Source organism: Trichosurus vulpecula, chromosome 5 (genome assembly GCF_011100635.1).
Source record: "Trichosurus vulpecula isolate mTriVul1 chromosome 5, mTriVul1.pri, whole genome shotgun sequence".
Classification (NCBI taxonomy): domain Eukaryota; kingdom Metazoa; phylum Chordata; class Mammalia; order Diprotodontia; family Phalangeridae; genus Trichosurus; species Trichosurus vulpecula.
The window spans coordinates 9,744,686-9,770,702 of NC_050577.1; the positions used below are offsets into that span (position 1 = coordinate 9,744,686).

Sequence of the window (26,017 nt, forward strand, 5' to 3'; positions counted from 1 at the left end):
TGGAAAGAAGAGAGTATCAAGGAGGACAGAGTGACCAACAGTGTCAGTGGCTGCAGAAAGGTCAAGGGGAATGAGGACTGAGGAAAAGGCCACTGGATTTGGCAACTAAGAGATCACTGCTAACTTTGGAGAGATAAGAAACGTCTTTAAAGGTCTAAGGTAAAACCAATTTTTTTTTTTATCTCCAAAGGACAGAAAGTTAGCTTATAGTAACACAATCTCAGCTCCAACATGGTTTGCCAGGTTTTGTTCAAAAGAGGTAAGTCTGTTGTTTTTAATAAAGTTTTCAACAAGACAAAAACCAAGCATATCCCCTCGAAAGTCTTCACTTCTTACCTGACAATACGCTCTGTAGATCACATCAAACAGGAAAGCCTGTGGCATTTCACTGGCTCGGTGCTTGGCCCGGTCTAATGACTGCTCTAAATAACCATCTGTAGATGGAGAAATGACCGTGGATACAAGAGGCCGGATAGCTCCTGCTGCCTATGGAATAAAAAGAGAAAGCAGCAAGTGATACTTTGTACCTCGAGAGCTTGGAGAAGGAGCCATCTGCATTCCTGACATCATCAACAATCACTCAAATTTGGCGTCTTTCTAGTGGGCTCCCCCAAAGAAACATTGTGTGAGGGACCTGCCAGAATGTCCAGGAGCCAGCCCCACAGCAAGACCAGCCAAAAGTGAAAAGGGGAAATAGAAGATTTTCCATCTCAGGTTTAGCATTTGTAATCACTGACCATTAAAAAGCCCACTCCCTAAGGAGGCTGGGGTGTTCACTGATGAGAAAGAAAGCGTGTTGGGAAAGAGCCCCAATGCAGTGTGGACAGAGCTATTCACAAAAGCAAAAGTGAACTAATGGGTCATTTACAAGATTTCAGTGACACATTATGTAATTTGGGAAATTTAGGACACATCTTCCGAGTCTCTGAGATGGGAATCAACAGCAACATGAAACATTGGCTGTCTCCGAGCCTTGCTCTAATTTCTAGGAAAAGCTAAGGTTTTTCAGGCATTTCCTTGGCCTTTACTCCCCCAGCAGGCAGTCCCTCTCCCTCTGTGTTCTGGTGGTAACTGAGCCTTATTAGCAGATGCATGGAACCTTCCTTTTTTGGAAGACAAGAGGTCAACCACATACACCCACACAGCCACACTCTGCCTTCGAAGGAACGGAGAAGCAGAATTGGTCCAGACCTCAGTCATGAGACAGGCTAACCCCCTCATTTTACTGAGGACCAGAAAGACAAAGGACTTGCTCTCAAACACAATAATTATCAGAGAAAAGACCCGGACCGAGGTCCTCTGCCTCCAGAGCTGGCATCTCCACTATGCCACAGTGCCTCCCATGATCCTCTAGTCTAACCCTCTCCTGTGACAGATGAAACAGTTGAGTCCCAACAAGATGAAGGAAAATCAGCCAATCATCAGAAGTTAGACCGAAGCCTTTGAATCCAGAGCCAGGGTTCTCTCTGTCATACTATCCCACTTCTATGCTCCGACTTCCTCTGATCTGCGTGTGAGTCTTCTCACATCCAACGGTAAATGTGTGCACAAAGAGTGAAGCCTTACAGCAATGACTCCTCAGGACGCAGGACGTTACCGGACAGGCTGCCTCCAAACAAAGGCCATGCTCCGAGGAGTCCGAGAAGGCCTCACCTAACCCAAGGCGAGGCTCTATTCCAGCTAGCAGGCAGACGCAGGGCAGGGTTTTCAAGAGGAAACAACAATGAGCGAAGTCATTAAATTGTAACTGTTCTCATTTGTAGAATTACTTGTCTTTCTAAGTAGTCACTATATGGATAAGGGCTTGCACATGCAAGTAAGCCTGGGTCCATGCCACAAAATATCATTCACACGGGAAATTCAAACTTGACTGCAATATTAGAAACAACAGCACAGATCTGGCGTCATTGTTTCTTCCTCCTCTTCTTCCTCCCCCTTTTGGGCATTTCTTGGCAGATACTAGAGTGGTTTTGTCATTTCCTTCTCCAGCTCATTTTATAGATGAGGAAACTGAGGCAAAGTGAAGTGACTGGCCCAAGGTCACACAGCTAGTATCAGAAGCCAGATTCCAAGCCCAGCGCTTCATCACTGTACCCCGTAGCTATCCCCTAAAACTGTAAAGCCCTATACAAATACAGTAAGCTGAGCTCCCAGTGCTGTACCTTCCGCACAGCCTACACTGCCCTCATACTTGCTGAATGAATGACCTGGACAGGAGAAGATGACACAGGTGAAAAGTCTGACTTCATGTACCCTCTTTACATTTGTGTATATAGAGAATGCAAAACAACAGCGTTACAGGCTAAATTCAGCTGGGGCCATGACCCAAATATGATTGTTTTTTAAGGGATAAGAGTGGCAATACGATGACCATATTTAAAAGCATCATCCTATGACATAGAGAAAGGAAAACAGTCTATTTCATTGACTGTCCAAAGAAAAAATGACAAATAAACCTAGAGTTCTACGACTGAGAGGCCCTTCATTCACGGGAACTCCCTGGGGTTTGGAGTCCCCATTGAAGGGCAGCCCACTTACACATGTCTCAACATTCAGGAAGACTACTAAGGGGAACTATTGGACTAGATAACTTCCAAGGTCACTTCCAGCTCAAAATCTTCAATCCTATGATCTCTGATCCAAGGGACTCCCCTCTACACTAAATTGATAAGATACAAGTAATAACTATTTTATCAGAGCGCCTTGCAACAAATGTGCACAGTCAAGAAAAAAAAATTCCCCAATAGGCCATGTCCAAAAATGTGTCTCATTTTCCATCTATATTACCATTTGAAATTCTTATCATACATTAGTTTATTGGCAAGTTATTATTAAGTCTCCTTGGGAAATTACCAAGATGAGCTCTGACTCTAAGCTCAGCATCTAATGACTATTGTCTTCCCTTCTTGATCCACTCAGATATTTCCAAATCCAAGCAAGGGAAGTCATCAGAGCCTGTGAGATGAAGGACCTCTCCCTTCAACCATCCATGTCCAAAACTTCAACAATCTTAGGCAACGATCTCTCTTGCAGGCAGCAACATGTAGCTCTCTCTTCCAGACACCCAAGATCATGTTAATCATGATGGCCCCCAGAATAAGGCCTCCCACCTCATAAGCACCATCTCAATCTGCTGCATTGTCCTCACTGAAAAACTCGTTAAAAGTTTATAGATTGGCATCTTCGAAGATAAAATAATCACTAGTAATTACAAGATTAAAAAATAGACTTTCACTGTATTCTTTGAATAACATAAACTGGATGGAAATTTCATTTATTAAAAGCACCTTCAGCATAGCTTTATTGGCCCAAAGTGAGCAATCAGTGGCCAAGCAGAGCTCAGAAAATGTTTAAGCTACCATTACATAAATGTAAATACTTCTAAATTATGTATTAAAAAATTTTAGCAATCTTTTTTAAAAATGTTGAATTCTAAATTCTCTCCCTCCCTCCTGCCCCCCTCCCACCCCTTGAGAAGGTCAGCAAAATGATGACATTTATACAGAAGTTACGCAAGATCCATTTCCATATTAGCCACGTTACAAAAGAAAACAGAATAAAAAAGTGCAACGAGAAAAAGAAGGAAAGTTTAGAAAGTCTGCCTCAATCTGCATTCAGAGTTCAGCAGTTCTCTCTCTGGAGGTAGATATGTTACCTTTTTATTAACCATATTTTCCTCCTGGAGAAAAGAAAAGAAAACACAGTACTATTCCACTTTCCTTCTAACTGGCGTCAGAGTGACTGGAGCTGCCACTTGTAGATATAACTGAGTTACTTTCCCTGAGAGAAAATCATCACATACTAAGTTAACAATGCAATCATATGGAATGGATTCATTAAGAGTGCTGTACTTGGCCAGACCTGGGCTTGGCAATGGGTAGACGAAGGTAAAACTGAAATAGGCCTTCGAAAACCTTGTATTTTATTAGGGAAAATAACAAACACCCAAATAAGTAAAAAGCAGCACTGTGCTGATTCTCTCCCATATTAGAGTGGTAGGGATAGGGAATGGATTGGGGCTGGTCCTGTGAGTGCAGGATGACAGGAAGTCCTGGATGAAGAAATGCTCCCTACCAATTAGGGCTGGCCACTTACAGTCCTACAGAATAGACTGGGAAGTTAAGGGGCTTGTCCAAAGTCTTGCAGCCAGTATGAGTCAGGGACAACACTAGAACCCAGGTTTTCCTTTCCCCAGAGCCAATCTCTGACCACCAGACCACCCTGTCTTTCCTATCACAAGCAGCTGGTACAATCTTTGTCTTATCCTATAAGTAGTCACTGGCCCTTGGCAGACCATGTTGGTTCTGGGGCTTCTCTGGGAATTCACAGCCCTTCCAGGGCTTCCAATGGCTCCACAGTAATGATAGCCTTGTGTTCTGAATAAAGAATCAACCCTGACGCTCAAGCCCTCAGGGCCCCAGATTAACCAGCCTTGTCCTGTCCCATGGCCAAACTGTGCATCAGTGGGGTCTCAGAGGAGCCCAAGGAGAAGCTGGAATCCTTGGGGTCTCAGACAGAGCCAAACTAAGGGGAATGTGGCCATCTGCCTTGCTCTGATGTACTTGAGAAAATACAGTAGAGAGGAAAACAAAAAAGCTGACTGATATTCCAGATGTATGCTGGCCAGCACAGAGGACTGAGAGACCGTGACCTCTCTTCTATTCATGCCAACCAAGACTGCATTCTCATTTTGGGAGCCAGGTCTGGCTGATACTAGAATTGCAAACTACTCAAACCCATTCACAAAATATGGCAGCCAGAAGAGACCTCAGTGACTACCTATGCTATTTCTCTGCTCCCATCAACCCATTTTATGGACAAGCAAACCAAGGCCCAGGCAGGTGTAGTGGTCTACCTGAGATCACACAATTGGCTACAGCTACAATCCTGACCTCCTGACTCCAGTCAAGTCCACAGCTCAAGTTCTTAAGACACAAGGGAATTCACTTTCCACTCCCTTGATTCCAACTAAAGGTGATGCCTGATACTGTGCGGCTTTCATTTCTAATTATAATAAGCCTCCTTATCATTATTTGGCCAGGACTTCACAGAGGGCTAAGATAGGCACAGCAAGTAAAGGCACAATACACTAGCACAGGAAGGGACCTTTGGGCGGCTCCTCCAACAATCACAGCTCTTCCAAGTGGGCAGGAACCTCGGGGCTCTTCAAGGTCAGCTGAACAAGGATCTCCCCTACAGTGCAACAAACCAGTTGTCATCCAGCCTTCAATCAAAGGCCTCTGATGAGAAGGAATGACGAGGATGATGTCAATAAATATTAATGTAGCACCTACTATATGCCAGGCACTACGCTCAGTGCTTCACAAAAACTGTCTCAGGAATCTGCCACCTGCCCAGGCAATCCGCTGTCCCTTCGGATAGTGCTGATCATTGGGAAGTTTCCTTGCTATGGAGTATTTAGCCATTTCCATCCACTGCTCCTAGTTTTTCTCTCTGGTACCACAGTGAATAAGTCTGAGTCCTCTTCCCAACCCCTCAATAGAAAACTAAGTCCAGAAGAATCTAAGCTGCTTACTCAGGTCTAACCTGGGAAGGTACAGTGTAAGAAATTAGGACTGAAAGGGAATTGAGAAACGACTAAGCCCAACCCCCTCGTTTTACAAATGAGGAAACTAAGGCCCAGACAGGAGAATAAGCATCTTTAGAGAGGAGAACACTAAAGTATGATGACCTTCCACAGGTCACACAAGTAGTGACTGCACACAAATCTCTAATGGCAGGATGGCCACTGGCTGGAGACATTACAGCGGGGATGACCGGTCCCTCCATGGACCCTCCCGACATTGATCTAAACCCAAATCCTCTGATTCTAACTGTAGGGAATGTTCCACTAGATGCCTCTTTCTCTCTTTAAAGACTGCTCCACAAAGTCCAGGCAGGTCCATGATCTCCCATGCTGGAAGTAAGAATCCTTACTTGTCTCAGGAAGCCTCTTCCAATACTTCTTAATGCCATGCCCATTCCTCTGTGGATTAGCTCCAATGTATCCCATTCAGAGTTGCTTGCAGACCACTCCCCCATTAGACTGGGAGCTCCTGGAGGGCAGGGACTATCTTTTACCTCTCTTTGTAGCCCCAGCACTTAGCACCGTGCCAGGCACATGGTCGATATTTTATAAATGCTTGTTGACTAACTGACACAGCTTTCCCCAGTCTGAAAAGGGATCTTTGACTAAGAGCAGGGGGTAAGAAGACACCAAGAATGAAGTGACCCAGGGGTCAAAAGTCCTGGACAAGGAACCAAGTGAAGGAGGACAAAAGAATGCTGAGCCTCACACCTTCTCAGCCCGATCTACGTTTCCCAGCATTCCCCCATTTCCCTCCTTCGGTGCCATTTAGCGGTCAGTGGCACAGGACACATGGGAAAATCTCCATACAACTAGAAGGAAAGAGACAAACCCCTAACCGAATTTTCCACTAATTATTTTCATCCTTTATTGTTGTTATTGTTCGAAGCCCTTGGAGGGAGAGTGTTCTAAACCCACTGGCAGGAGATGGTCACTGGGGAGCTGGAGGCACAACCCAAGCAATCAAAGGAACCGTTTCAAGATGAGCCCAGAGTTCGGAAGCTTAATCTGCCTAACGAATGATGAAGCGGCCTTCTTAATAGAATCAGGGGCAATTTCAGAGAACTCCTTCAGGCATGATTTATGGGCTTTACTCAAGACACACATACAGTGTGACAATCCTACAAGGCCATTGTGATTAACATGAGGAAATGGAGCTGTCCAAGACAAGGGATTTGGCTGGCTCTGGAGGGAACTCCAGAAGCAACTGGGCAGATCAGAAAAACAGTTGGTTTTCATTCCTCCCTAAAATGTTGAAGTTCTCTGTGTTAGGGTCATGGATCTGGGGTGAGAAAGGTCACTCATCCCACATCCTCTTCCTAAACCTAGGAAGGACTGAAGCCAAGAGAGGGCTCGAGACTTTCCCCAAATCACCAGGCACTTGAGCAGCAAAGCCGGGATTCAAAGCTTCTGACTGCAAAGTTTCTATTTTGTTTTCTAACCATGTTCCTGTGAAGCATTACACATCCCTAGTCGAAATCTCATTTGCTCATCACAATGAAAACAGTAGCTGTAATCCCTGACTCATTCCAAAGGGTGCCCTAAAGTAGCAGGCAGCCTGGCACAAGGGAGATTTGGGTTTGTAATCAGAGGAACTAGGTTCAAAACTCAGTTGTGCCACGTAAACTTACAAGTCACTGGCCTTGTTGGGGCCTCAGTTTTACCATCTGTAAAAGTGAAGGGATTGGATTGGTGGAACAGCAGTGAGACTGCAATGCAAGTGCTCCTACCCCGGAGTCCACACACCTTCCCCCAACAAGGAGACCATGGAGAGATCCCAGGATAATCCATGGCCTCGATGAGGGGAAAATAGGACTTTTTCATTAATAGCAATCCTGTGTAGTTTATTTTGTGCATTTAGAAACCTGACTCTGAGAAGAGGTCCATGGGCTCAGCAGCTGGCCACCAAAGGAAAATGTGACATGAAGAAAGAAGTCCCCTGCTCTAGAGCCATTAACCCCCTAACGGTCACACTCTCATCCAGTTCCTGGCAGCTGGGAGATCACAAAAGGAAACCACCAAATGCTCACCGCTGGCTTCCCACTCTTAGTAACTACTTGTATCCAGTAACAAGAATAGGGAGGGAAGGCAAATGAGCACTCATTAAGCACCTACCGTGTGCTCGGCACTTAAAGATCTCTCTTGATACTTACAACAACCCTGGGAGGTACTATTATTATCCCCATTTTTACATTTGAGGAAACTGAGGCACACAGAGGTTTAATTGACTTGCCCAGGGTCACAGAGTTAGTAAGTGCCAGAGGCCGGATTTGAACTGAGGTCTTCCAGACTCCTCCCTCAGAGCTCTACCCACTGCCCCACATAGCTGCCTCTTTCTATTCCCCTCAGACTTAGCAAGGTAACATACAATACAACTTCCAGCAATCTCTTACTTGATGCCTCGTCAGAATTACATATCAGTGTAGCTAAAAAAACCAAAACCTCCAAGGCGTGAGGGTCAAGGTTCTCTCTGCTCTAGCCCTGCCGCACACCCCTCCTCCCAAACCCTTTCTCTTTTTGGAATCGTTCCTGCTGAAATCCTCCCGTTTCCCTAGTGGTTCCCTGCCTGGGACATCACAAGAGGATGCCACTACAGCATGGCCTGCTAAGGGCCACATCCAACTCCTGGCCTTCTCTGGCCTCCCTGAGCTGCTCTGAATGAATAAATAAGAAACATGTGTTTGTTGAATGAATAAATAATCCATGTAAGGAGGAAAGCCACTCATCTAACTGGGCAGGAATGAAGAAAATCTGGTATAAACCATGAGCCCAGTTGTAGGAATGTGGGAGTCTTCTCCCTAGAGCATAGAATTCTCCACCTGCCTGGCAAGCATCGCATCCAAGGCCCTGGGAAAAGTTCTGCCTCTATTCCCTGCCCATCTCACATTGGAGGTATCCATAATACTCTCACTTTATTCAAGGGGGGATGGTGATGCCTTGGGTTCCACCCCTACCCTTGTATGTTCAAGTCCCACAGTCTTTCTGCAGGCCAATGATAATGAGGATACTGCTTTCAGCATCGAATATTTCTTCTCATTCTTCTATGAAACCCTGCTGCCCTAAAATCATCACACCAGACAGACACAGCCACCTACCCCGTGATCTTTCGCAGCAGTGACCACTCTCACGAGGACATCTTCCTCCACAAAGGGTCTCACAGCATCATGGATGATCACAACCGTCGGGGTGGGCAGCTTGGAATGGGGGTGGTCTCCCGCCAAGGCCTTCAGCCCACTGAAAATGGACTGATGGCGGGTAGCGCCAGCTTCAACCAGGGTGACTCGCTGATGTTGGTACCGCCGGATGATGGCTGTCATTGTCTCCATGTTCTCACCGGTCACAGCTACAACGATGTCTTTTATCCAGCTCACCCTAAAAGAAAGAAGACAAGAAGTCACGTTACAGACAAATGGGCCCTTAGAGGCACAAGCAAAGTTCTACGAAGATCACTGAGCCCAATTCTTGGCCACATACATCCAAACTTGTTGATGCTTCTTTCCTCAGAAACTGACTGTCTGTGTGGTGGTGTCTGCAATCCCTTTCTGTTCCCTGACCTCCCTCTTCTGCCTGCATCTTAACTCAAATGAGAAGGCACAGGCAAAGTGCTTTAGAAAATCTTAAAGCCTCATATAGATGCTAACTAGTTTTTATAGGGCCTCTGCCACAGAGAGGCAAAAGTCATGAAAGGGGAAAGACTTGGTCCATTTTATTAATGAAGGGCAAATCCAAGGAAGGAAGGAGCTGGATGGCAAAGGAAGCCAAACCCAGTGTCACCTGATGAATTCTCTAAGACCCAGGCACCCCAGGGGACCAGATACACAGACCACCCACAGGCTCAGGACTTCCCAGCTGAACTGCAGCAATTAGGCTGTTCCCTGGGAACGTAACTGGAAGTGACCTGGAATCATACAAGTAGCTAAACTGTCCATATCCTTTGACTCAGAGACCCCATTTACAAGGAGGGCAAAGACCAAAAAGTCCAACTGAGGCCAAAATAGTCCAAGGAGCATTTTTTGTGGAGAAAAGAACTAGAAACAAAGGAAGTGCCCATTGCTCGGGAGATGGAGGAACAAATTTTAGGAGAGGAATGCAAAGAAAGCAAAGTAATCAGAACCAAGAAAATGTACCCGACAACCACAATCACACAAATAAAAGCATCCAATTCAATATAGGGAGGCTTTCTAAAGTGCTAGACCCAGTGCTAAGTACTGGCAATAGAGATAAAAAGGGGATAGTCCCTGCCTTCAGGGAGTTTACTTTCTACCTCACAGAGCAAATAAGAAACACCTTGTTGGTTCATTTTAATACACAAACCTGTAAAAGCTGAGCCCATCAGGGGACTGGCAGCCCACAGGGATGGGTCCGCAGAGGCGGAATGAGCCAGCCAATCAATGTCAACGAAGACTAGCAAAAACAACAGTAATGATGGATGTTTACCAATCTTTCAAGTTTGCAAAATTCTTTCCATGGATGATCTCACAGGGTCTGAGCATTTACAGCCTCCTAGAAAAGGGCCACAGGCTTACGTGATTCCAGGTGAATAGACTATACACGAGGTTTTCATATAGGTAATACCTGCAGGAAGCCTGTCTCATGTGCCCTCACTTTCGATTAATTATGGAAGGGTACTGGGAGCTTGGTAAGTCTCTGCAATTGGCATCTTGCCTATGATGATACCAGCAGCAGCAGCAGTAATAGCTAATATTTATATAGGACTTTAAAGTTTATGTATACAAACATATATATATATATAATGTTATCTTGTTTGATCCACCACAATCCTGTGAGATAGGTGCTATGATTTTTTTTCCATTTTATAGATGAGGAAAGTGAGACAGGCAGCCCAATGACTTGCTCAGGGTCATATTTCCAATAAATGACTCAGGTATCATTTGAACTCCAAGCCTGTGCTCATTCTATCCACTAATACTTCCTTATTATGTGCAAACAGTAAGTAAGATATGCCTGCCCTGAGCAATGCCATCATGAAGCAGCAACCCCTGGGAGTCAAAGACAAGGAAAGAGAGCATAACTTACCCCCTACATATTCATAAAAACACTTTTTGTGAGAGTCAAAAACTGGAATTGAAGAGGTACTCCCTGAATTGAGCTATGACTTAAGAAATATGATTGTGCCCCAAGATGTGACAAACGAGGAATTCAGAGAAACAAACCAGACGCAGAGAAAAGAAAGCAGAGAACAGATGACAAAGAAGGTGACCCACACACGACACACACCAAGGCAGAGAAGCCAGAATGAGGGGAATGACCAGTCTTGGGGGCAGCACAGACCATGCTGCACATTTTTCTCTTCTTAGAAGAGAGGCTGGAGACCATGGTGAGGAATAAGTGCATCCCCTGGCAGATGGGACACTAGTTTTGCTTAAATACTGTTCTTTGCCATGAGACTGTTCAGTGGTAAAGTGGGGCAGATCCAAAAATGACAAAAAAAAAGGGATAAATAAAAATAAATTTTAAAAAGAAGAAACACTGCCTCGGGAGGGCCATGCAGCTTTCCAGGATATGATATTTTTTACATAATTCACCAATCACTGCCACCATTCTCCAATAAAAGCCCCACAGAAGGGAGTGACATTATTTAGAAAGGAAAAATTCCCTTTAGCAGCAAAGACTGAACACCAAGTGGGAACACTACATTTTTGAAATTGGCCTTTTAAAATTTTGCTCCCCCCCCACCCCCAAATCTACAAAAAGCAAGACATTGTCCCTCTGGGGTAGGGAATGTGGAATTAAAAACGCTATGAGAAGCAAGCATGGAAGACCTAACTGTTCCTTACAGAAAAGGAAAGGATCAAAAAAGCCCTTCCCCTAAGCCAGGGCCTGTCTCCAGCTGAGAGCCATCAATGCATTCAGTGGAGATCCAGATCCAAGCCCAGACCTGCCAGCCTTCATTCCTTCTTCCACCAGCGTCCCCACCTCGTGGACAGCGCCTAGTCCTCCCAGAAGGCTCTCACCTCCAGGATTCCTCTCATTTTTATAACCCACTTGCAGCTGTTGAGAGGTAGCTTGGCATGATGGGTAGGAAGCTGGCCTCTCAACCAGGAATCCTGGGTTCAAGCCCTTTCTCAGACCATACTGGCTGTGGGACCCTGGACCCTGGCCAAATCACCCAGCAAATTCTCAAATGGCATTGTTATAAGGAGTTCCTTCACTGAGAACCTGCTATTCCAATAAAATCAAAACAAACAAACCATTTAGAGCCATTCTATTTCACAAAATTTACATGGGTTCCCCCCTTTCAAAAAGCCATTTTTGAAACTAAAACCTCTCTAGGGAAATGACCACCTTAACCCCCCAAATTCCAGATCTGGATTTCGATACTTAGAATGGGGTAGCAGCGGGTAGAGTGCCATGCCTGGAGTCAAAAAGACTCATCTCCTTGAGTTCAAATCTGGCTTTATATACTTTCTAGCTGTGTGACCTTGAGCAAGTCACTTGGCCCTATCTGCCTCAGTTTCTTCATCTGTAAAATGAGCCAGAAAGGGAATGGCAAACCACTCCAGAATCTCTGCCAAGAAAACCCCAAATGGATTCATGAAGAGTCAACACAACTCAACCACACAAGCCACCCTTTGGGCTCTTAAGATTTGCTTGTCCAACTGACTACAAATCTGCCTAAATGTACTCTCCTACAGTTCTTATACCTTTATCAGGTTCAGAAGACCTACATCACCTGAACTTGGGGAATGTTTGGCTAAGACCCAGAAGTTCTCTTGCCAGTGCACTGCCCCGGCCCACCAGACCAATCTCACCTTTTCCAAGGTTACCCATTTACCAGGATTTCTTAGTGAAACCATGCCGGACCATGGTGAGGCCCACATCTCTGGATAGGTGCCGAGGTTGCCTTGTTCATAACCCATTCCACAACTTTCAGGGACCTGATCTCAAATTCAAGAGTCTAAAGATTCTCAAGCAAATTCTCCTCTCCCCTTTTTTTCTCCTCCACTCACCCTTCTTCTTGAACCATAAGAATATTGGATGTCTCCAGGCTTCTTCTTCTTGTTTAGTTGTACCTGATTCTTTGTGACCTCTTTTGGAGTTTTCTTGGCAAAGATATTGGAGTGCTTTGCAATTTCCTACTCTAGGTTATTTCAGAAATGAAGAAACAGAGGCAGACAGTGTGAAGTGACTTGCCCAGGGTCACCCAGCTGGAAAGTATCTGAGGCTACATTTGAACTCAAGAAGATTGAGTCTTCCTGATTCCAAGCCCACAGCTTTTCACCACCTAACTGCCATCTCTAGGCTTAGGGCACCCCTGGAGTTCATCATTTCAAGGATTAGCGGCTGTGCTCACATCTCTAAGTTCTTCCAGTAGATTAGGATATAACTCACTTAAAGGAGCAAGGTGTTCTCTTGCCACCTAATCACCTATGCGGGGGCGGTGTTAGTTAAATCAATCATTCCCCACTCAAACCGTACCCCCTATCTACTTAAAGTAATTAACAAGATGCTCTCCCTTTATCAGGTGAGAAACACCTCTAGTGAATCAGTAAGTCAGAGGCATTAAAATATATTGGGGAAAAGTTGTTCAGCAGTTTCAAAGGAGCAAGGGCCACCGGGTAAAATCGTTTTCACACAGAAAATATATTTGAATTGGTTAGAGAGTCAGTCACACACCCTGTGATACTGGACTAAAAAGTAAGCCAGGTCAGAACCTGGAGGTTCCCACAGCCTGCCTAAGGGTAGAACAATTCCAGCTAAACCCTGAGAGGGTATGGGGGTGGGGGGAGGAGCTCTTCTGCCCTACCCACTTCTGGATCAGGTGATAGCTTTGCCAACTTTGAAAGGTCAGGAGATTTGGACTTCTCAACCACATTTCAGAAGCAGCATGGGCCAATAGCAGTGTCTTCCTCAGTCACTGAGCCAGCATCAGGGCTGTGTCACGGATGACGCTGAGGCCCAACAGATAGCACATCAGGCCTAATGGGAAAACCATGACTAGCCCGATGAAGGAGAGAGCTCTGAGCAACCCCTTTGGCACGGGCTCTCTAAGCTTGAACCCACTTTGCTCTGGACTCTGCACGTACTTGTAGGTGCCTGGAACCCCAGTTCAGAGAAAGGTAGATGACCTATCTTCACCATATCCCCTTACTAAATACCTGTTTCTAATATTTGAGCATGGCTGACTAACTGATAACAACTGATAGTCCAAGGGGAAGGGGTCATACCAGCAGCAGTATTTGAAATATTAGAAGCCCCTCAGGACTGCTCTAGAACAGGCCTTCACAACTTACAGTGGCTCGGCCTCTTATGGCAAACCAAAGGATTTCTGGCGGCCGTCAAAAAATGTAGTGGAAAACATCCTTTGCATGAAGAGGAAATCCTTTGGTGTGTTGCAAGCAGCCCAAGGATTGAAAGTTGTGCAGGCCTGCTCTAGAAGTACCCAGTCCACCTCTTAGGACCCAGGTTACCAGTGCAAATAGAGGTTGAGGAGTCACATCAAGTCTATGCTGCTCCTCCATGAGGCTTTAATATGCTCTTTCTAAGGCTAATTTTGGGGCAGCAAGGCAGAACAGCAGATAGGACTGGACCTGGAGTCAGGAAGACATGAGTTCAAATTCTGCCTTAGACCCTTACTAATGATATGACTCTAAGTAAAGCATTTCACACCTCTCACCTCGTTTTCCCATGAGGATAATAATGGTCCTTCCTTCTCAGGACTGTTGTGAGAATGAAATGAAATGACCCGGGATGTCCTTTGTGAACCTTAAGTCACCACATAAATGTGGCTTTTAATTATGATGGTGGTTATTACTTATTTACAATACCATCTTCCCTAGATTCAGAATTGTCCTAAATTCACAATAATCCTAACGATATTTGTAGAGTGCCTACTATGTGCTAGCCAAGGTGCTTCCCAGATACTGTCTTATTTCAGCCTCACAACCACCCCGGGAGGCAGGTGGTATTACCACACCATTTTACAGATGAGCACGTCTGGGGTACACAGGTTCTGATAGGAGCATCATTCGATACTGATCGTCTGATACAATCTACCAATTGCACGACATCAGACAAGTTGAGAAGTCTTGATTCAGGACTTGGTACAGACTGTGGGCGCTTGTTCTTAAATCAGGAAAATCATTTGAAAGCTAAACCCTGTCCTGAGCAAGCTTCCCCCAAAGGGACCCGTTCTAACGAGGGTCAGCTGGCCGCGTGAGCCCAGGGTGCGTCCATTTCTATTTGCAATATTCTCTGAACAAGAATCATCAAAGACAGCGGCGACTCGGGGGCCCTGACAAACCACCTCCCCCGGTACCGCAGGCAGCAGCTCTGGGTTCTAGAGCAGGGCACATGGAGGAGCTGGGCCTGCCTTTGGGCGGGAGGTTTGGGTTCCTTATGTTCTTATGTCTTGCTGCTGTTGTAAATTAAGGAAAAATGGGGGAGGACAAATAAGTACCGGGCCTTTTTCCTGGTTCTCCACAAATGAAATCTTTCCAGAGAGCAGCCTCCGCTGGAGAAGAGGGAGTTCTCTTTTAAGTGGCTCCCGGCTTCAAGCCACCCAGGCACGGCCCTTCTGGGAAATCAGGGTCAGAGAACTCCAAAGCTGAAGAAGCCACCGCCTCTAAGGTGCTTTGGGTTCCCAAGTCCCGTGGGTCCCAAGGGGAAAGAGGGGCTGAGATCGCAGCCCCGGGGATGGTCCCCAAGTGTTCCCCGAACCGAGAGCAGGCGGCTCTTCCCTGGGAGCGGCCATTCCTCTCCCCCTAGGCACGGAGCCCCGGGACAGCCGCCCACCCGCCCACCCACCACGAGAGGCAGCCGGAGGGGGCGGGGAGGGGACAGGGTGGGGGAGATCCGGAGAGTGACAGGTGGGGGAAGGAGGAGCGAGGGGGAGGGGCGAGACAAGGAGCAGGCGGAGCCCCGCCCTCCACGCACGCGCGCACGCAGGCTGACACTCGCGCCCCCGCCCCCGCCTGCCGCGCCGTTCCTACCTCTGTAGAGCCTGCAGCGTGTAGCTGATAAGCGGCCTGCCGAGCACGGGGCAGAACTGCTTGGGCGTGGGCCCGCCCAGCCGTTCCCCGCAGCCCCCCGCCGGGAGCACGGCCGCCACGGCCACTGGGGGCCCAGGGGGGCCGGAGGCCGGGCCCGGCCGCGCTGGCCCCGCAGGCCGCAGCTCCCCACCGCCGCCGCCGTCCCGTGTGAGCCCCTGCTCCATGGCGCGCTGATCGCGTCGGGGAGGAGGGAGGCGGAGGCTGCGCCGATCTGCCCGCCCGAGCCCGGCCGCCCGCGTCCGCCGCCGTGACCCACAGAGACGCCGGCGGCTCCCCGCGCCCGCCGGCACTCGGGCCTGTCAATCACGCCTGGCGTGGGCGGGGAGGGCCGGGGGCTGCGGCTCTCCTCCCCCCACCCCGGCTGAGGTCGGCCTCCCTTCCCCCTGCCCGGGGACTCGGGCATTGGAATTCTGGGAAAGCCTCAGTTTCTCCCCTAGACCAGCCTAGAGAGCCATCGGGGAGCGGGCAGCGCCCCCTCCTTTGCTTCTCACTACACACACACACATACACACACACTCCCCCCCCTCCCCATCTCCGCTGGGACTTTCTCTCCAGAAGTAACTTTGTATCCGGTTGGTGTTTTGCTTTCTCTCTAAAAGTTGGATCGCCTTAGGTGGCTTCCTGTCCCACACGTTCCTGTCACAATTGAGGAAACTGAGGCCCAGAGACCTTGAATGCCGACACAACGTTTAACCTGGCTGGAAAGTAAGGTACTAGGCAGAGACTGTCCTCTTGTGCCAGGCTGACCAAATGTTGCAGTGAGACCTCCCGACAAGTCTGAGAGGCAGATGCAGGATGATAATAGCTTTTACATAAAGCTTTAAAGTTTGCAGAGCATTTCATGATTATCCCATTTGATCCTCACAACAGCCCTGCCCGAGTGGTGGTATTCTTGTCTCCCTTTTACAGATGAGCAAACAGAGGTTAAGCGATGTCACACAGTAAGTGTCTAAAGCAGCATTTGAACTCAGATCTTCATGGTTCCGGGCCCAGCCCTCTATACACTATATGCCACCTAGGTGAACGTGGTTTTAGTAATAGAATTTCCTGAATCTGCCCACTTCAGTAGAGTCTAACCTTGAGCTTCTTCCTCTTTCTCCTCATCACAGGATTCGTTTTGTTCAAGACCCTTTCTGTTCTCCCTCCTCTGCTACTCCCACCCGCTAGCATCTACTCTCCTTGAGGGCAGGACTATCTAACTCCTGTCACTCTTGTCTTTATGTGGTTGGGGCCTTGCATAGTACCAGTAAATGCTTGGTGAGTGAAGGGATTACCAGACAGGAAAGAAGATCATGGGGTCAGAGCTGAGAGACCTTGAAGGTCAGCTGGCTCACCCTATAATCACTTAATAAATCAGAAATGGAACGAAGGAGAAAATGAAGGCATGGCTGAATTAATTAACAAGCATTTATTGAGGACACATCAGGTCCCTGGCCTTAAGCTAAACAGTCCTGCACATACAAAGACATAAAGAAGGCAGTACCTACCCTAAGGTACCAACCGCACACTTAGCAGAAGGCTGTTTGGGTCTAAAAATGCATCAAAGGGTGAGTGGATTATTGGAGTAGCCCAAACCACACAGTGAGGTTCCTGAAGTCAGAAGTAAAGTGTATGTATGTAAATACCAGCATCATCAAAATATTCATTTATTTTTAAAATATTTAAATTAGATGATTTTTAAGGGAAAATTTGGGGATTGTTCAGATACCCTTAGAACACTCCAGAATTCAAAGAATTCAAGTCAGAGATGATCCAAAGAGAGGGAAGGACACACAATCGGAGTGACCAATAACCAGATAGCAAACGTCACAGATGAGGAATTCCCCAGAAGAGGTGAAATAGTCATCCAAAGAAAATGAGCAGCTCATTACCTGGAGACAATGAAGGATGATGATGGGGAACCCTTGGGTTCCACCGATAGCCACTCAGTGTCAAGAGGAGAGGAAGGCCCCAGCATTCTGGGGGGAGCTGCAGTGGGAGAACATGGACTAGAGTCTCGTAGAATGATGGGTGATGGCTGAGTTGTAATTCACCGTTGATGTAGGGCGAGGTATGCATTTATGGATGTGGAGAGATCATGGCGGCAACACTCCTAGAAGCCCACAGGTTCCTACGTCCTGGCCGCCTCGGGCTGGAACACCTAGACAGACAGCCCTGCCTCCAATTCACCGCGTCCAGAGCTGCTCTGAGTTGGGGACCTGCTGGGTGGCAAGGCCAAGCACCGCAGGCCAATGACCACAAGCAGAATGATTTCAGTCTTTGCCACAGCTGAGGCCTAGAGTTTTCCCCTAAGGAGGCCATGATGCCCAATTCCAAATGGGTAGGTTTTACCCACTTGTTCATACAGTTCATTCCAAGCTGATGGAATATATTCTGATATCAATGATTTAGCTCAGTCAACTCCCACACCTGCCAAGCTGAATGTCTGAATAAGTATGGAAGCAGCTCTCTATGTGTGCCTATGTATGGGGAGGGGGGTGGGGTAGTCAACCAGAATTAGGAAGCGCCGTCCCAGGCACTGTGCTAAATCCTAGGGATACAAAGAAAGACAAAAGCATGGTCTCTGCCCTAAAAGAGCTCACATCTAAATGGAAAAAGGCAATAGGGAAACAACAGAGGCCATAGCCAATAGATACAGGGAAGAAGGAAAGTAGTCTCAAAGGGAAGGCAATGGGTGGGGATCACGGGGAAGGAACCAGTAAAGACCCCCTGCAGACAGTGGCCTTTGAAGTGTCTAGAGGGTAGCTGGATAAGGTAAGAGAAGAGAGGAGGAAGAACATTCTGGGCATGTGAAACCTTAATGGAATGGGAAGATCTTCCCTGCCCATTAATAGGCCTCACTGGAGACCATTAAGGAAAGCTTGCTTAGGGGAAGCTTGCTTATAAGAAGGCTTTCACACCTTTTGTTAATTTCTAATTAGGCACTAAATCAGGAGGATTATGACGCCTTCTGGCTCTGAGAAGTGTGTATATACTCTGAGAGGAGTGCTTTTGCTTTGGGGATTTGCTTATGAGAAGGATCTTGTGATTCCCTGGTCTAGACTCTGAGTGGCTGTATGTTCAGACCTCTCTGCCTGCTCCAAGGTGAAGGCTCTCTTGTTGAGTGTGTAAAGTGTGGAGCAATATTGCTTTGATTCAGATAGTTGCCCTGTCTGTGGGTCTTCATGCTAATTTCTCTTCTCTGCATTTTCTCAGACGTTCAGGATGCTGACCCCTCCCCTGAACTAGTGAATGGAATTGAAAGAAGATCATTGACCCCTTTAAAGCTGTCTTTCCTGGTAAAGCAGATAAAAGAACCTGTGCTAGCAGCCATCCTGGGTGTGCCAGTGTGGTTGCCACTACAGCATGGAAGACAGCAAGGGCTTAGGCAGTCATGAACAGCACATGAACAAGTACGCTGGAATCAGAGTGTTGAAGGGAATAAAAAGTAAGAAGCCTGGAAAGTAGGAAGGGGCCAGGTGGTAAAGGAATTTGGAAGCCAAATGAGAATTTCAGTGGAATTTATATTTGATTCAAGCAGTAACAAGGAATTACTGGAGTTTGCTGAGAAAGGAGGTGACCTGGATAGACTTTGACGTTAGGTAATTCAGTCTGGCAGCTGAGGGGAAGATGGACTGAAGTGGGAAGAGACTTGAGGCAGAGAGACCCTCCACCAGACATTGACGTTGTCCAGGAGAGAGGCAATGAGGGCCTGCACCAGGGTGGAGGCAGTGTCAGAGCAGGGAAGTGGACGTATTAGAAATGTTCCAAAGGTAACATGGACAAGTCTTGACAACAGATTGGATATGGGCAAGGGAGTGCACAAGGAGAGCAATGAGAGAGAGTGAGGAGTCAAGTAGAACACCCAGGTTGTGAACCTGAGGTCACCCTTGCCAGTTAGAAAGAGCTTTAGGAAGGGTAAGAGTGGGAGGAGGGAAGGGAATAAGTGATTCTGTTTTCCTTATGTTGAGTTTGAGATGCCTACAGAACGTCCAACTGGAGATGTCCAAAAGGCAATTGATGATGCAAAATGCTAGCTCAAGAGAAAGACTGGGGCTGAATACAGATTGCTGAGAATGATGCGTCTGCATAGACACAACAGGTGAACCCGTAGGAGCTGATGAGATCACCAAGCAAGATAATAAAAAGGGAGAAATTGGGACTCACCCAATTAGTGGGTAGGCAAAGACCTGGATGAAGAGCCATCCATAGAGCGAGAAGAAACAATTGAAACAGGTAGAACCAGGAGAGAACAGCGTCACTGAAACCTGATGAGGAAAAGATATCCAGGAACAGTGGTCAAGAGTGATGAAGACTGAGAAGTGTGGACTTAAATGAACTAATGCACAGTGAAGTCAGCAGAGCCAAGGGAACAGATGCTCATAACATCTACAGTGATGTGAATAGAATGAACCATCACCACAAAACAATAACAAAAAAAAGGAATGTTACAAAAAGTAGAAAGAATTCGTTTAGTCTCCAAAGAAGAGACATCATGGAAAGATACTTCCCCCCACCCCACTCCACCCAGTAGGGAACATTGGAGAGAATATATACATATATATATATATATATATATATATATATATATATATACATATATATATACATATATATACATATATATATACATATATATACATATATATACATATATATATACACATATATATATATAAAATGTGTGTATGTATATATAAATATATTGATTAGTATTACTTAATTTCTTTTCTCTTCTTCCTCATTTTCATTTTTTTCTTTTTAGAAATACTTATTTTAAGAAATGGCCTTCGGGGGGGGGGGGGAGGAGAGAGACCTCAAGTATTCTAGAGCTTCTGTAAGTAGGATGTCAATAAAACATTTTTTAAAAAGTCAGAAACTTTGGAGAAAGCAATTTCAGTTGAATGATAAAACTGGAAGCTAGTTTGTAGGCATTTAGAAGAAGCAGGGTCTAGAAACTCTGAGTAAATTCAACTTCTTTCAAGGAATTTAGCCAGGGAAAGGTGGGAAGATATCAGAAGAAAGCTCTTTGGGATTGTGGCTCGAGTCATGATCTTTTAAAGATGGAGATGGACAAGACATGGCTGTGTTTCTAGGTCACAGGGAGTGAGCCAGGAGATGGGTTTATCAGCCTTAGGGAAAGACTGAAGAGTAGAGAATGGGGAATAATAGGAACAATCCACTCCCACATCAAGTAAATTTGTAATGGAGGATTATTAATAAATTTCTCACTTAATACGCCCCGTCCTCACCAACTGAGTTGCACTAATATGAATTGGCGGGCCAGCCTGGGAATGTGCAGATTGCTACAGATTTATTAAAAGCTACAATTTTTCATCTGCACAAAATAGAGAACACAATGTTTCCCTCACTGTCTTTTGGTTGATTCCGATAATTGGTTACATGCCATGTATCCATTGGGTAAAAACTGTGGTTTTCATGGGGTTTTTATATAACATTAAAGCCGATTTCATCACGTGGCCATGCTGGCTGCTGCAGAATCCATAAGGAAATGGGTCCAATGATGGAGGCTGTCCTGGGTGGGAATGCTTCTGTCCAGCTCTCAGGCTCTGGCTGGGGAGTGAACCAAAGCATCACCAAATGTCACAAAAATGGTAGGAAGGAATGAAACGAAGGAAGGAAGGGTACTGGGAACCTCTCCTTCAGTGTAAGGTCTGCCCTCTATGGGTAAGAGCTGTGGGCTCTCCCTTGACCTGAGGAACATTCTAGAAACCACATTCTTAATGTGAGGTATTATCTAAGTTTGAGTTTATTCTTGGGAAATCATTCTAGTGTTAATTCAAGTGGAATTAACTGGAACTCCTCAGCCACTCCCCTCATATCCCAATTATCCCGTGGTTTAAAGGTCTTTGCTGAGGCCGCTTGGGTGTTGATCCTCTATTGTAAGGGACAATTTAGAGAGGCCAATGATTTATACCCTGAGGGCCATTAAGAGGAGAGTCACACAGACTAATTCGTGTTAGATGGAGAAGCCCCCAAGTGTCAAGGCTGATGCATCTGAGCTCCTGTTGTGACCTAATGTCAGGAACTGAACTCATGTAAACAACTCCTTTCTGGATCTTTATGACTCTGACATACATGAAAAGTATGAGAAAAGTGAGGGAATGATCTGGAGAATCAAACTTTTTACAAGGTGGGGGAGGGGTTACTTTGTTTTGCATTTAAAAAAATTCAGTTCAAATCATTTCAGTGAGGCCTTACCTGGCAGACACAGGTGGAACAAGAGGAAACAGCGTCTTTGGAAGGAAAGCTGGGAATTCAGTCTCTTAATGCTCTGATGTAGGTACGTGGCTTGAAGCCCAGCACTGCCACTTCTTTACTATGTAATAAAATCTTTTAGGCAATAATAGTCTAATTAATGTATTGTTTAATGGAGTGAGCCAGCCTTGGAGGTATAAAATCATAGGTTTAGAGCTGGATGGGAACTCAGAGACCACCTACTCCAGTCTCTTCATTTTTCAGATGGAGAAACTGAGGTAAAACGAACTGTCTGAAGGCACAGAGAAAATAAGTAGTGAAGGAGTCAGAATGACCAGGTAGAGAGTCCCATCTTTGATACTTCTTAGATATGTCACTCTGGCTAGTCACTTCATCTCTACAAGCCTCAGTTTTCCTCATCTCAAAAATGGGCATCATAGTGGTAATACCTACATAGAGTTGTGACAAAGCACAGACAATCTAAAGTCTAAAATGCATCTGCAAACCTTCAAGTGCTATATATGGGAAAGGCATTGTTATTTAGTCTGGACCAAGATATCTGGCAAAAGACCAGAGTAGACGAGAGAGAGAGAGAGAGAGACAGAGAGACAGAGAGACAGAGAGACAGAGAGAGACAGAGATAGAGACAGAGAGAGAGAGAGAAAGTCACTTGTGCCAACAGCGTCACCCCATGCCAGGATGTGTCAGAGGTAGGACTTGAACGCCACGTTTTCTTGGCTCCAAGGAAGGATTTGGATCCACTCTGCCACACGTTATTACCTCGTTCTTCTTATATTTTTCCAGAGAGTTCAAATAGAAACGATTGGGGGGAAATTTGGTATTCTACCCTTGTTCTTCTACATTCAGTGTTCTGGAATCTATTGCACAGGCAGATAAATGACACTCTTTTGCAACTGAATATAGGGACAGAAGTTCCTTTTCTCTAAGACCAAAAACCTAGTTAGGATAGTTCCAGGAACAGAGAAGATGACAGGGATGACATAGCATCTCATCTCTTCCCACGTGGCTTTGATTTCTCCCTCTAGTTCTCTGTTTTGAACATTTTTGTTGTTCCATGTCACTTGGAGACTGTCTAGAATGGTGGCATTTTTAAAAAAAGGTTGTTCTTACATTTTCAAGGATCAATGTTCTGACTGGGATGTGGTGGGCAGCAGTTTTGGCTGTGATATTATCTTTGTTCTAGTAGGGTTCCTTGATCGTGTTCTCAAGAATCGTGGAGGAATTTGTTGCTGCCTGTTAGTTCATGAATGATAGTGAGCTTCTGTTGTACAGCTCTGGGGACCAGGTCGTGACTTCCTTGCATCCTACAGTCCTGGCTTGCACCACTGCTACCATTTTCTTACCTCATCTCTCTTGATAAATAAATCCAGATCCCTAAGGATAATCCTTCTGTAATCTCTCATGACAATTAACCTGATTTTCCATTACCATCACCACCCTCTCCATTCTGTAAATGAATCCTGGAGATTCCACCCATGGTTTGAAATTTTGTTGTCTATACAGAGTATCGTTTGAATTCTTCTTGATGTTGCCCAGAAAGAACCTCAGGATTCCACTTGGGGATCTACGCTATTTCATAAACGTTTATTGATCGTTTAATAGGTTGCATCCAGAAGTAAACAACTCTCAGTTACATTTCACCAATCCAATGAACATATATATCGAATAGCCTTTATGATTGTCAGGTGAAATAATACTTATTTGTTCCAAAAGTAGTACTCAAAGCTTTGAACCAGTTTGTCATATGCTTCAAGAACATCGCTCAGTCAATCATCTTCCTTTTAGAAGAGGAAATGTTGACATCGTCATGAATTCATTTCAGTTCAAGACACTGGACAAGGTCAATAAGCAAAACTGACTTGTCCATACATTCCATAAGGAATACGTTAAGAGAAAATGTCAATTTTATTTCCTTTTTTTCAGATGTCTTTGTTCCATATGGATGCTACAAGATCAAATGAGATGAATTTACATGGAGCAAGCTAGGCTAAGAAATAGAAAAGGTGGAGGAGACCAAGAGCCTAAAAGGGGGTAGCAAATTTGAAGATTACTTGAACCAGGCTATTGTTAAGTCATCATCTGAGAGCCCAGAGATATTTAACTTGCCTAATAAGTAGTTGTGGGAAGTTGTAGATGGAGAGCTGGCCTAGAAGTCAGCTACCTTTGACAGATCCTGGCTATGTGACTAAGCAAGTCACAGTGGCCCAGACAAGAGCCTGTGATAGAGAGTTTCCTCAACAGTTGCTCCATATACCAATAAAATCATGAATCCAGTCAAAACCAAAAATGGATACAAAAGCCATATTCTCCTAGTGAAGCTATCAGAAAGTATGTCTGTTGTTGGGCAGATTAGGGGATTTTCAAAAAAAAAAAACCAACAGTCATAGATGGGCAATGCTCAAATCAGTTTATCAATGGGCCTTTATTAATCATTTACTATGTCTCAGGCACAGAGCTAAGGGCTGGGGCTATCAAGAAAAAAGGAAAACATGCTCTGCCTTCAAGTATCTGATATGGAATAGAACTGACAACCCGGAAGATATGGAGGTAGATACATAATTTAATTAAGGTTTGAGAACTCACTAGCATTCTGAGATTTATAGTTCAGAGCAACGATTATTCCCTTCTGGTCCTGGGAGTCATTGGGTTGTCATGATCTTGGAACCAAAAACGTTGACTTGGGTTGAGCCCAAGAATTCTGGAAAAAAGATGCTCCCAGTGTTTGAGAAAATGGATGGAGGGAAAGGTGCTGAGACTACTGGAATTCAGGCAGCAGAAGGACTGCATCCTCAGCACTCCACTCCCACCTCCAGGTCTTAAGGAATGGAGCTAGAAGACCTGAGCTGCAACTGAGGAGGCATGGGGGTGGGGTGGTCTTGGAAATGGTGGGGGGTGGGACTGGGAGAGGATCCCTGAAGGCATCTGAGAACAAAGAACTGAGACTGTAGCTGTTGGATGTCATTGCCTATTCAAGAAGGAGAGGAGAGTTACAACTTCCCCTCCCAGTGTTTGTCCAGTATCTAAGCCTCTTATGGACTCCACTGAATTCTTTTATCTAAGTGTTTCCTGTATCCTGATTTTGTTTCCTATGTAAAGACACCCAGCCTAGGTCATGAAGGCGCCTATTGTATGCTGAGTCTATGCTGAGAAAAGAGAAATAGAAAAAGTAGCTGGAAATACACCAAATTTAAATTAGGACAGAAGGCCAAGCTCTGACCAAATGTTAGTAGTTTTCCTAACTGGGGTCTCTATTGCAATTGTCCGATACAACCTCCACAGAACAGCAGACAAGTGAGCCATTATATTGCTTCTAAGTTAATAGGGTGTATATGAGAGAGGAAATAATTGAGACCTAGGAGACTTCAGCTTTACCCCCTCTCCAGAGGGAGGAGGAGAAAGATTCAAATCCCAGACACTAAGTCTACCCTCCATTTTTTTTTTAAAAAACTGGGTTTTTAAAAGATTTTTTTGATAAGTGAATTTCCACATAACCTGTTTTTTCCCATGTGACATATACAGAAAATGAATGTGAAGTCATTTGGGGAGTGAGGGTACTAGCTGCTGGGGGGAGGGGGGAGGTTAGGAGGGACTCCATGTGGAAGACAGAACTTAAGCTGGGTATGGAAGACAGTCAAGGCTTCCCAAAGGCAGAGGTGTTCAGGAGTCATAGAAGAAAGCACGTTGGGCGAGCAGTCAAGAGACCTGGATTCTGGTCTCAGGACTGCCACTTGTGAATACCTTGGGCACAGCTCTGCCCACCATGGCTCTCAATTTCCTTTTCTGTGAAATGAGCAGGTTGGGCTGTCAGGGATTCTTAATCTTGCTGCATGAACTGGTTTTTTAAAAATATATTTTAATAACTGAATTTCAACATATGTGATTTCCTCAGGAAACCCATTTATTTCATTTTATGTATTTAAAACCATTATTTTAAAAGGGGTCCCTAGGCTTTACCAGGCATCAAAGGTTACACAAAAAAAAAAAACCTGGACTAGATCATCATTGAGGTCAAAAGACCACAATTCTCCAATATTTCCACCACCTAATTGTGTGGTACGAAAGGTCAAATAATGAGAGAGGCGTCTTTAGGCAAAAGCAAAGTGAATTTATTTTACAAACCTCGTGAGATTTGGGTGTCATCTTCACTAGCATGAACTAGTGGAGGGAGGCAAGATACAAAGAAAATGTACCAATAGAT

General features: G+C 45.5%; 1 protein-coding gene across 2 annotated transcripts in view; it reads right to left on the reverse strand.

Annotated features, from left to right (window-relative positions):
- Nucleotides 1-15,631, reverse strand: part of CRPPA (CDP-L-ribitol pyrophosphorylase A) — a 268,571-nt gene extending 252,940 nt beyond the window's left edge. The window contains exons 1-3 of one of the 2 annotated variants that reach the window (XM_036760933.1): nt 15,541-15,631; nt 8,683-8,959; nt 337-486 (exon numbers count right to left, since the gene is read on the reverse strand). In XM_036760933.1, coding sequence (XP_036616828.1) covers nt 337-486; nt 8,683-8,913 — 381 coding nt within the window. In that variant the 5' untranslated portion in view covers nt 8,914-8,959; nt 15,541-15,631. Of the gene's footprint in view, nt 1-336; nt 487-8,682; nt 8,960-15,008; nt 15,088-15,540 lie in introns of those variants that run through there. The other variant, XM_036760932.1, reaches the window with a different exon arrangement.
- Nucleotides 15,632-26,017: the final 10,386 nt, after the last annotated feature.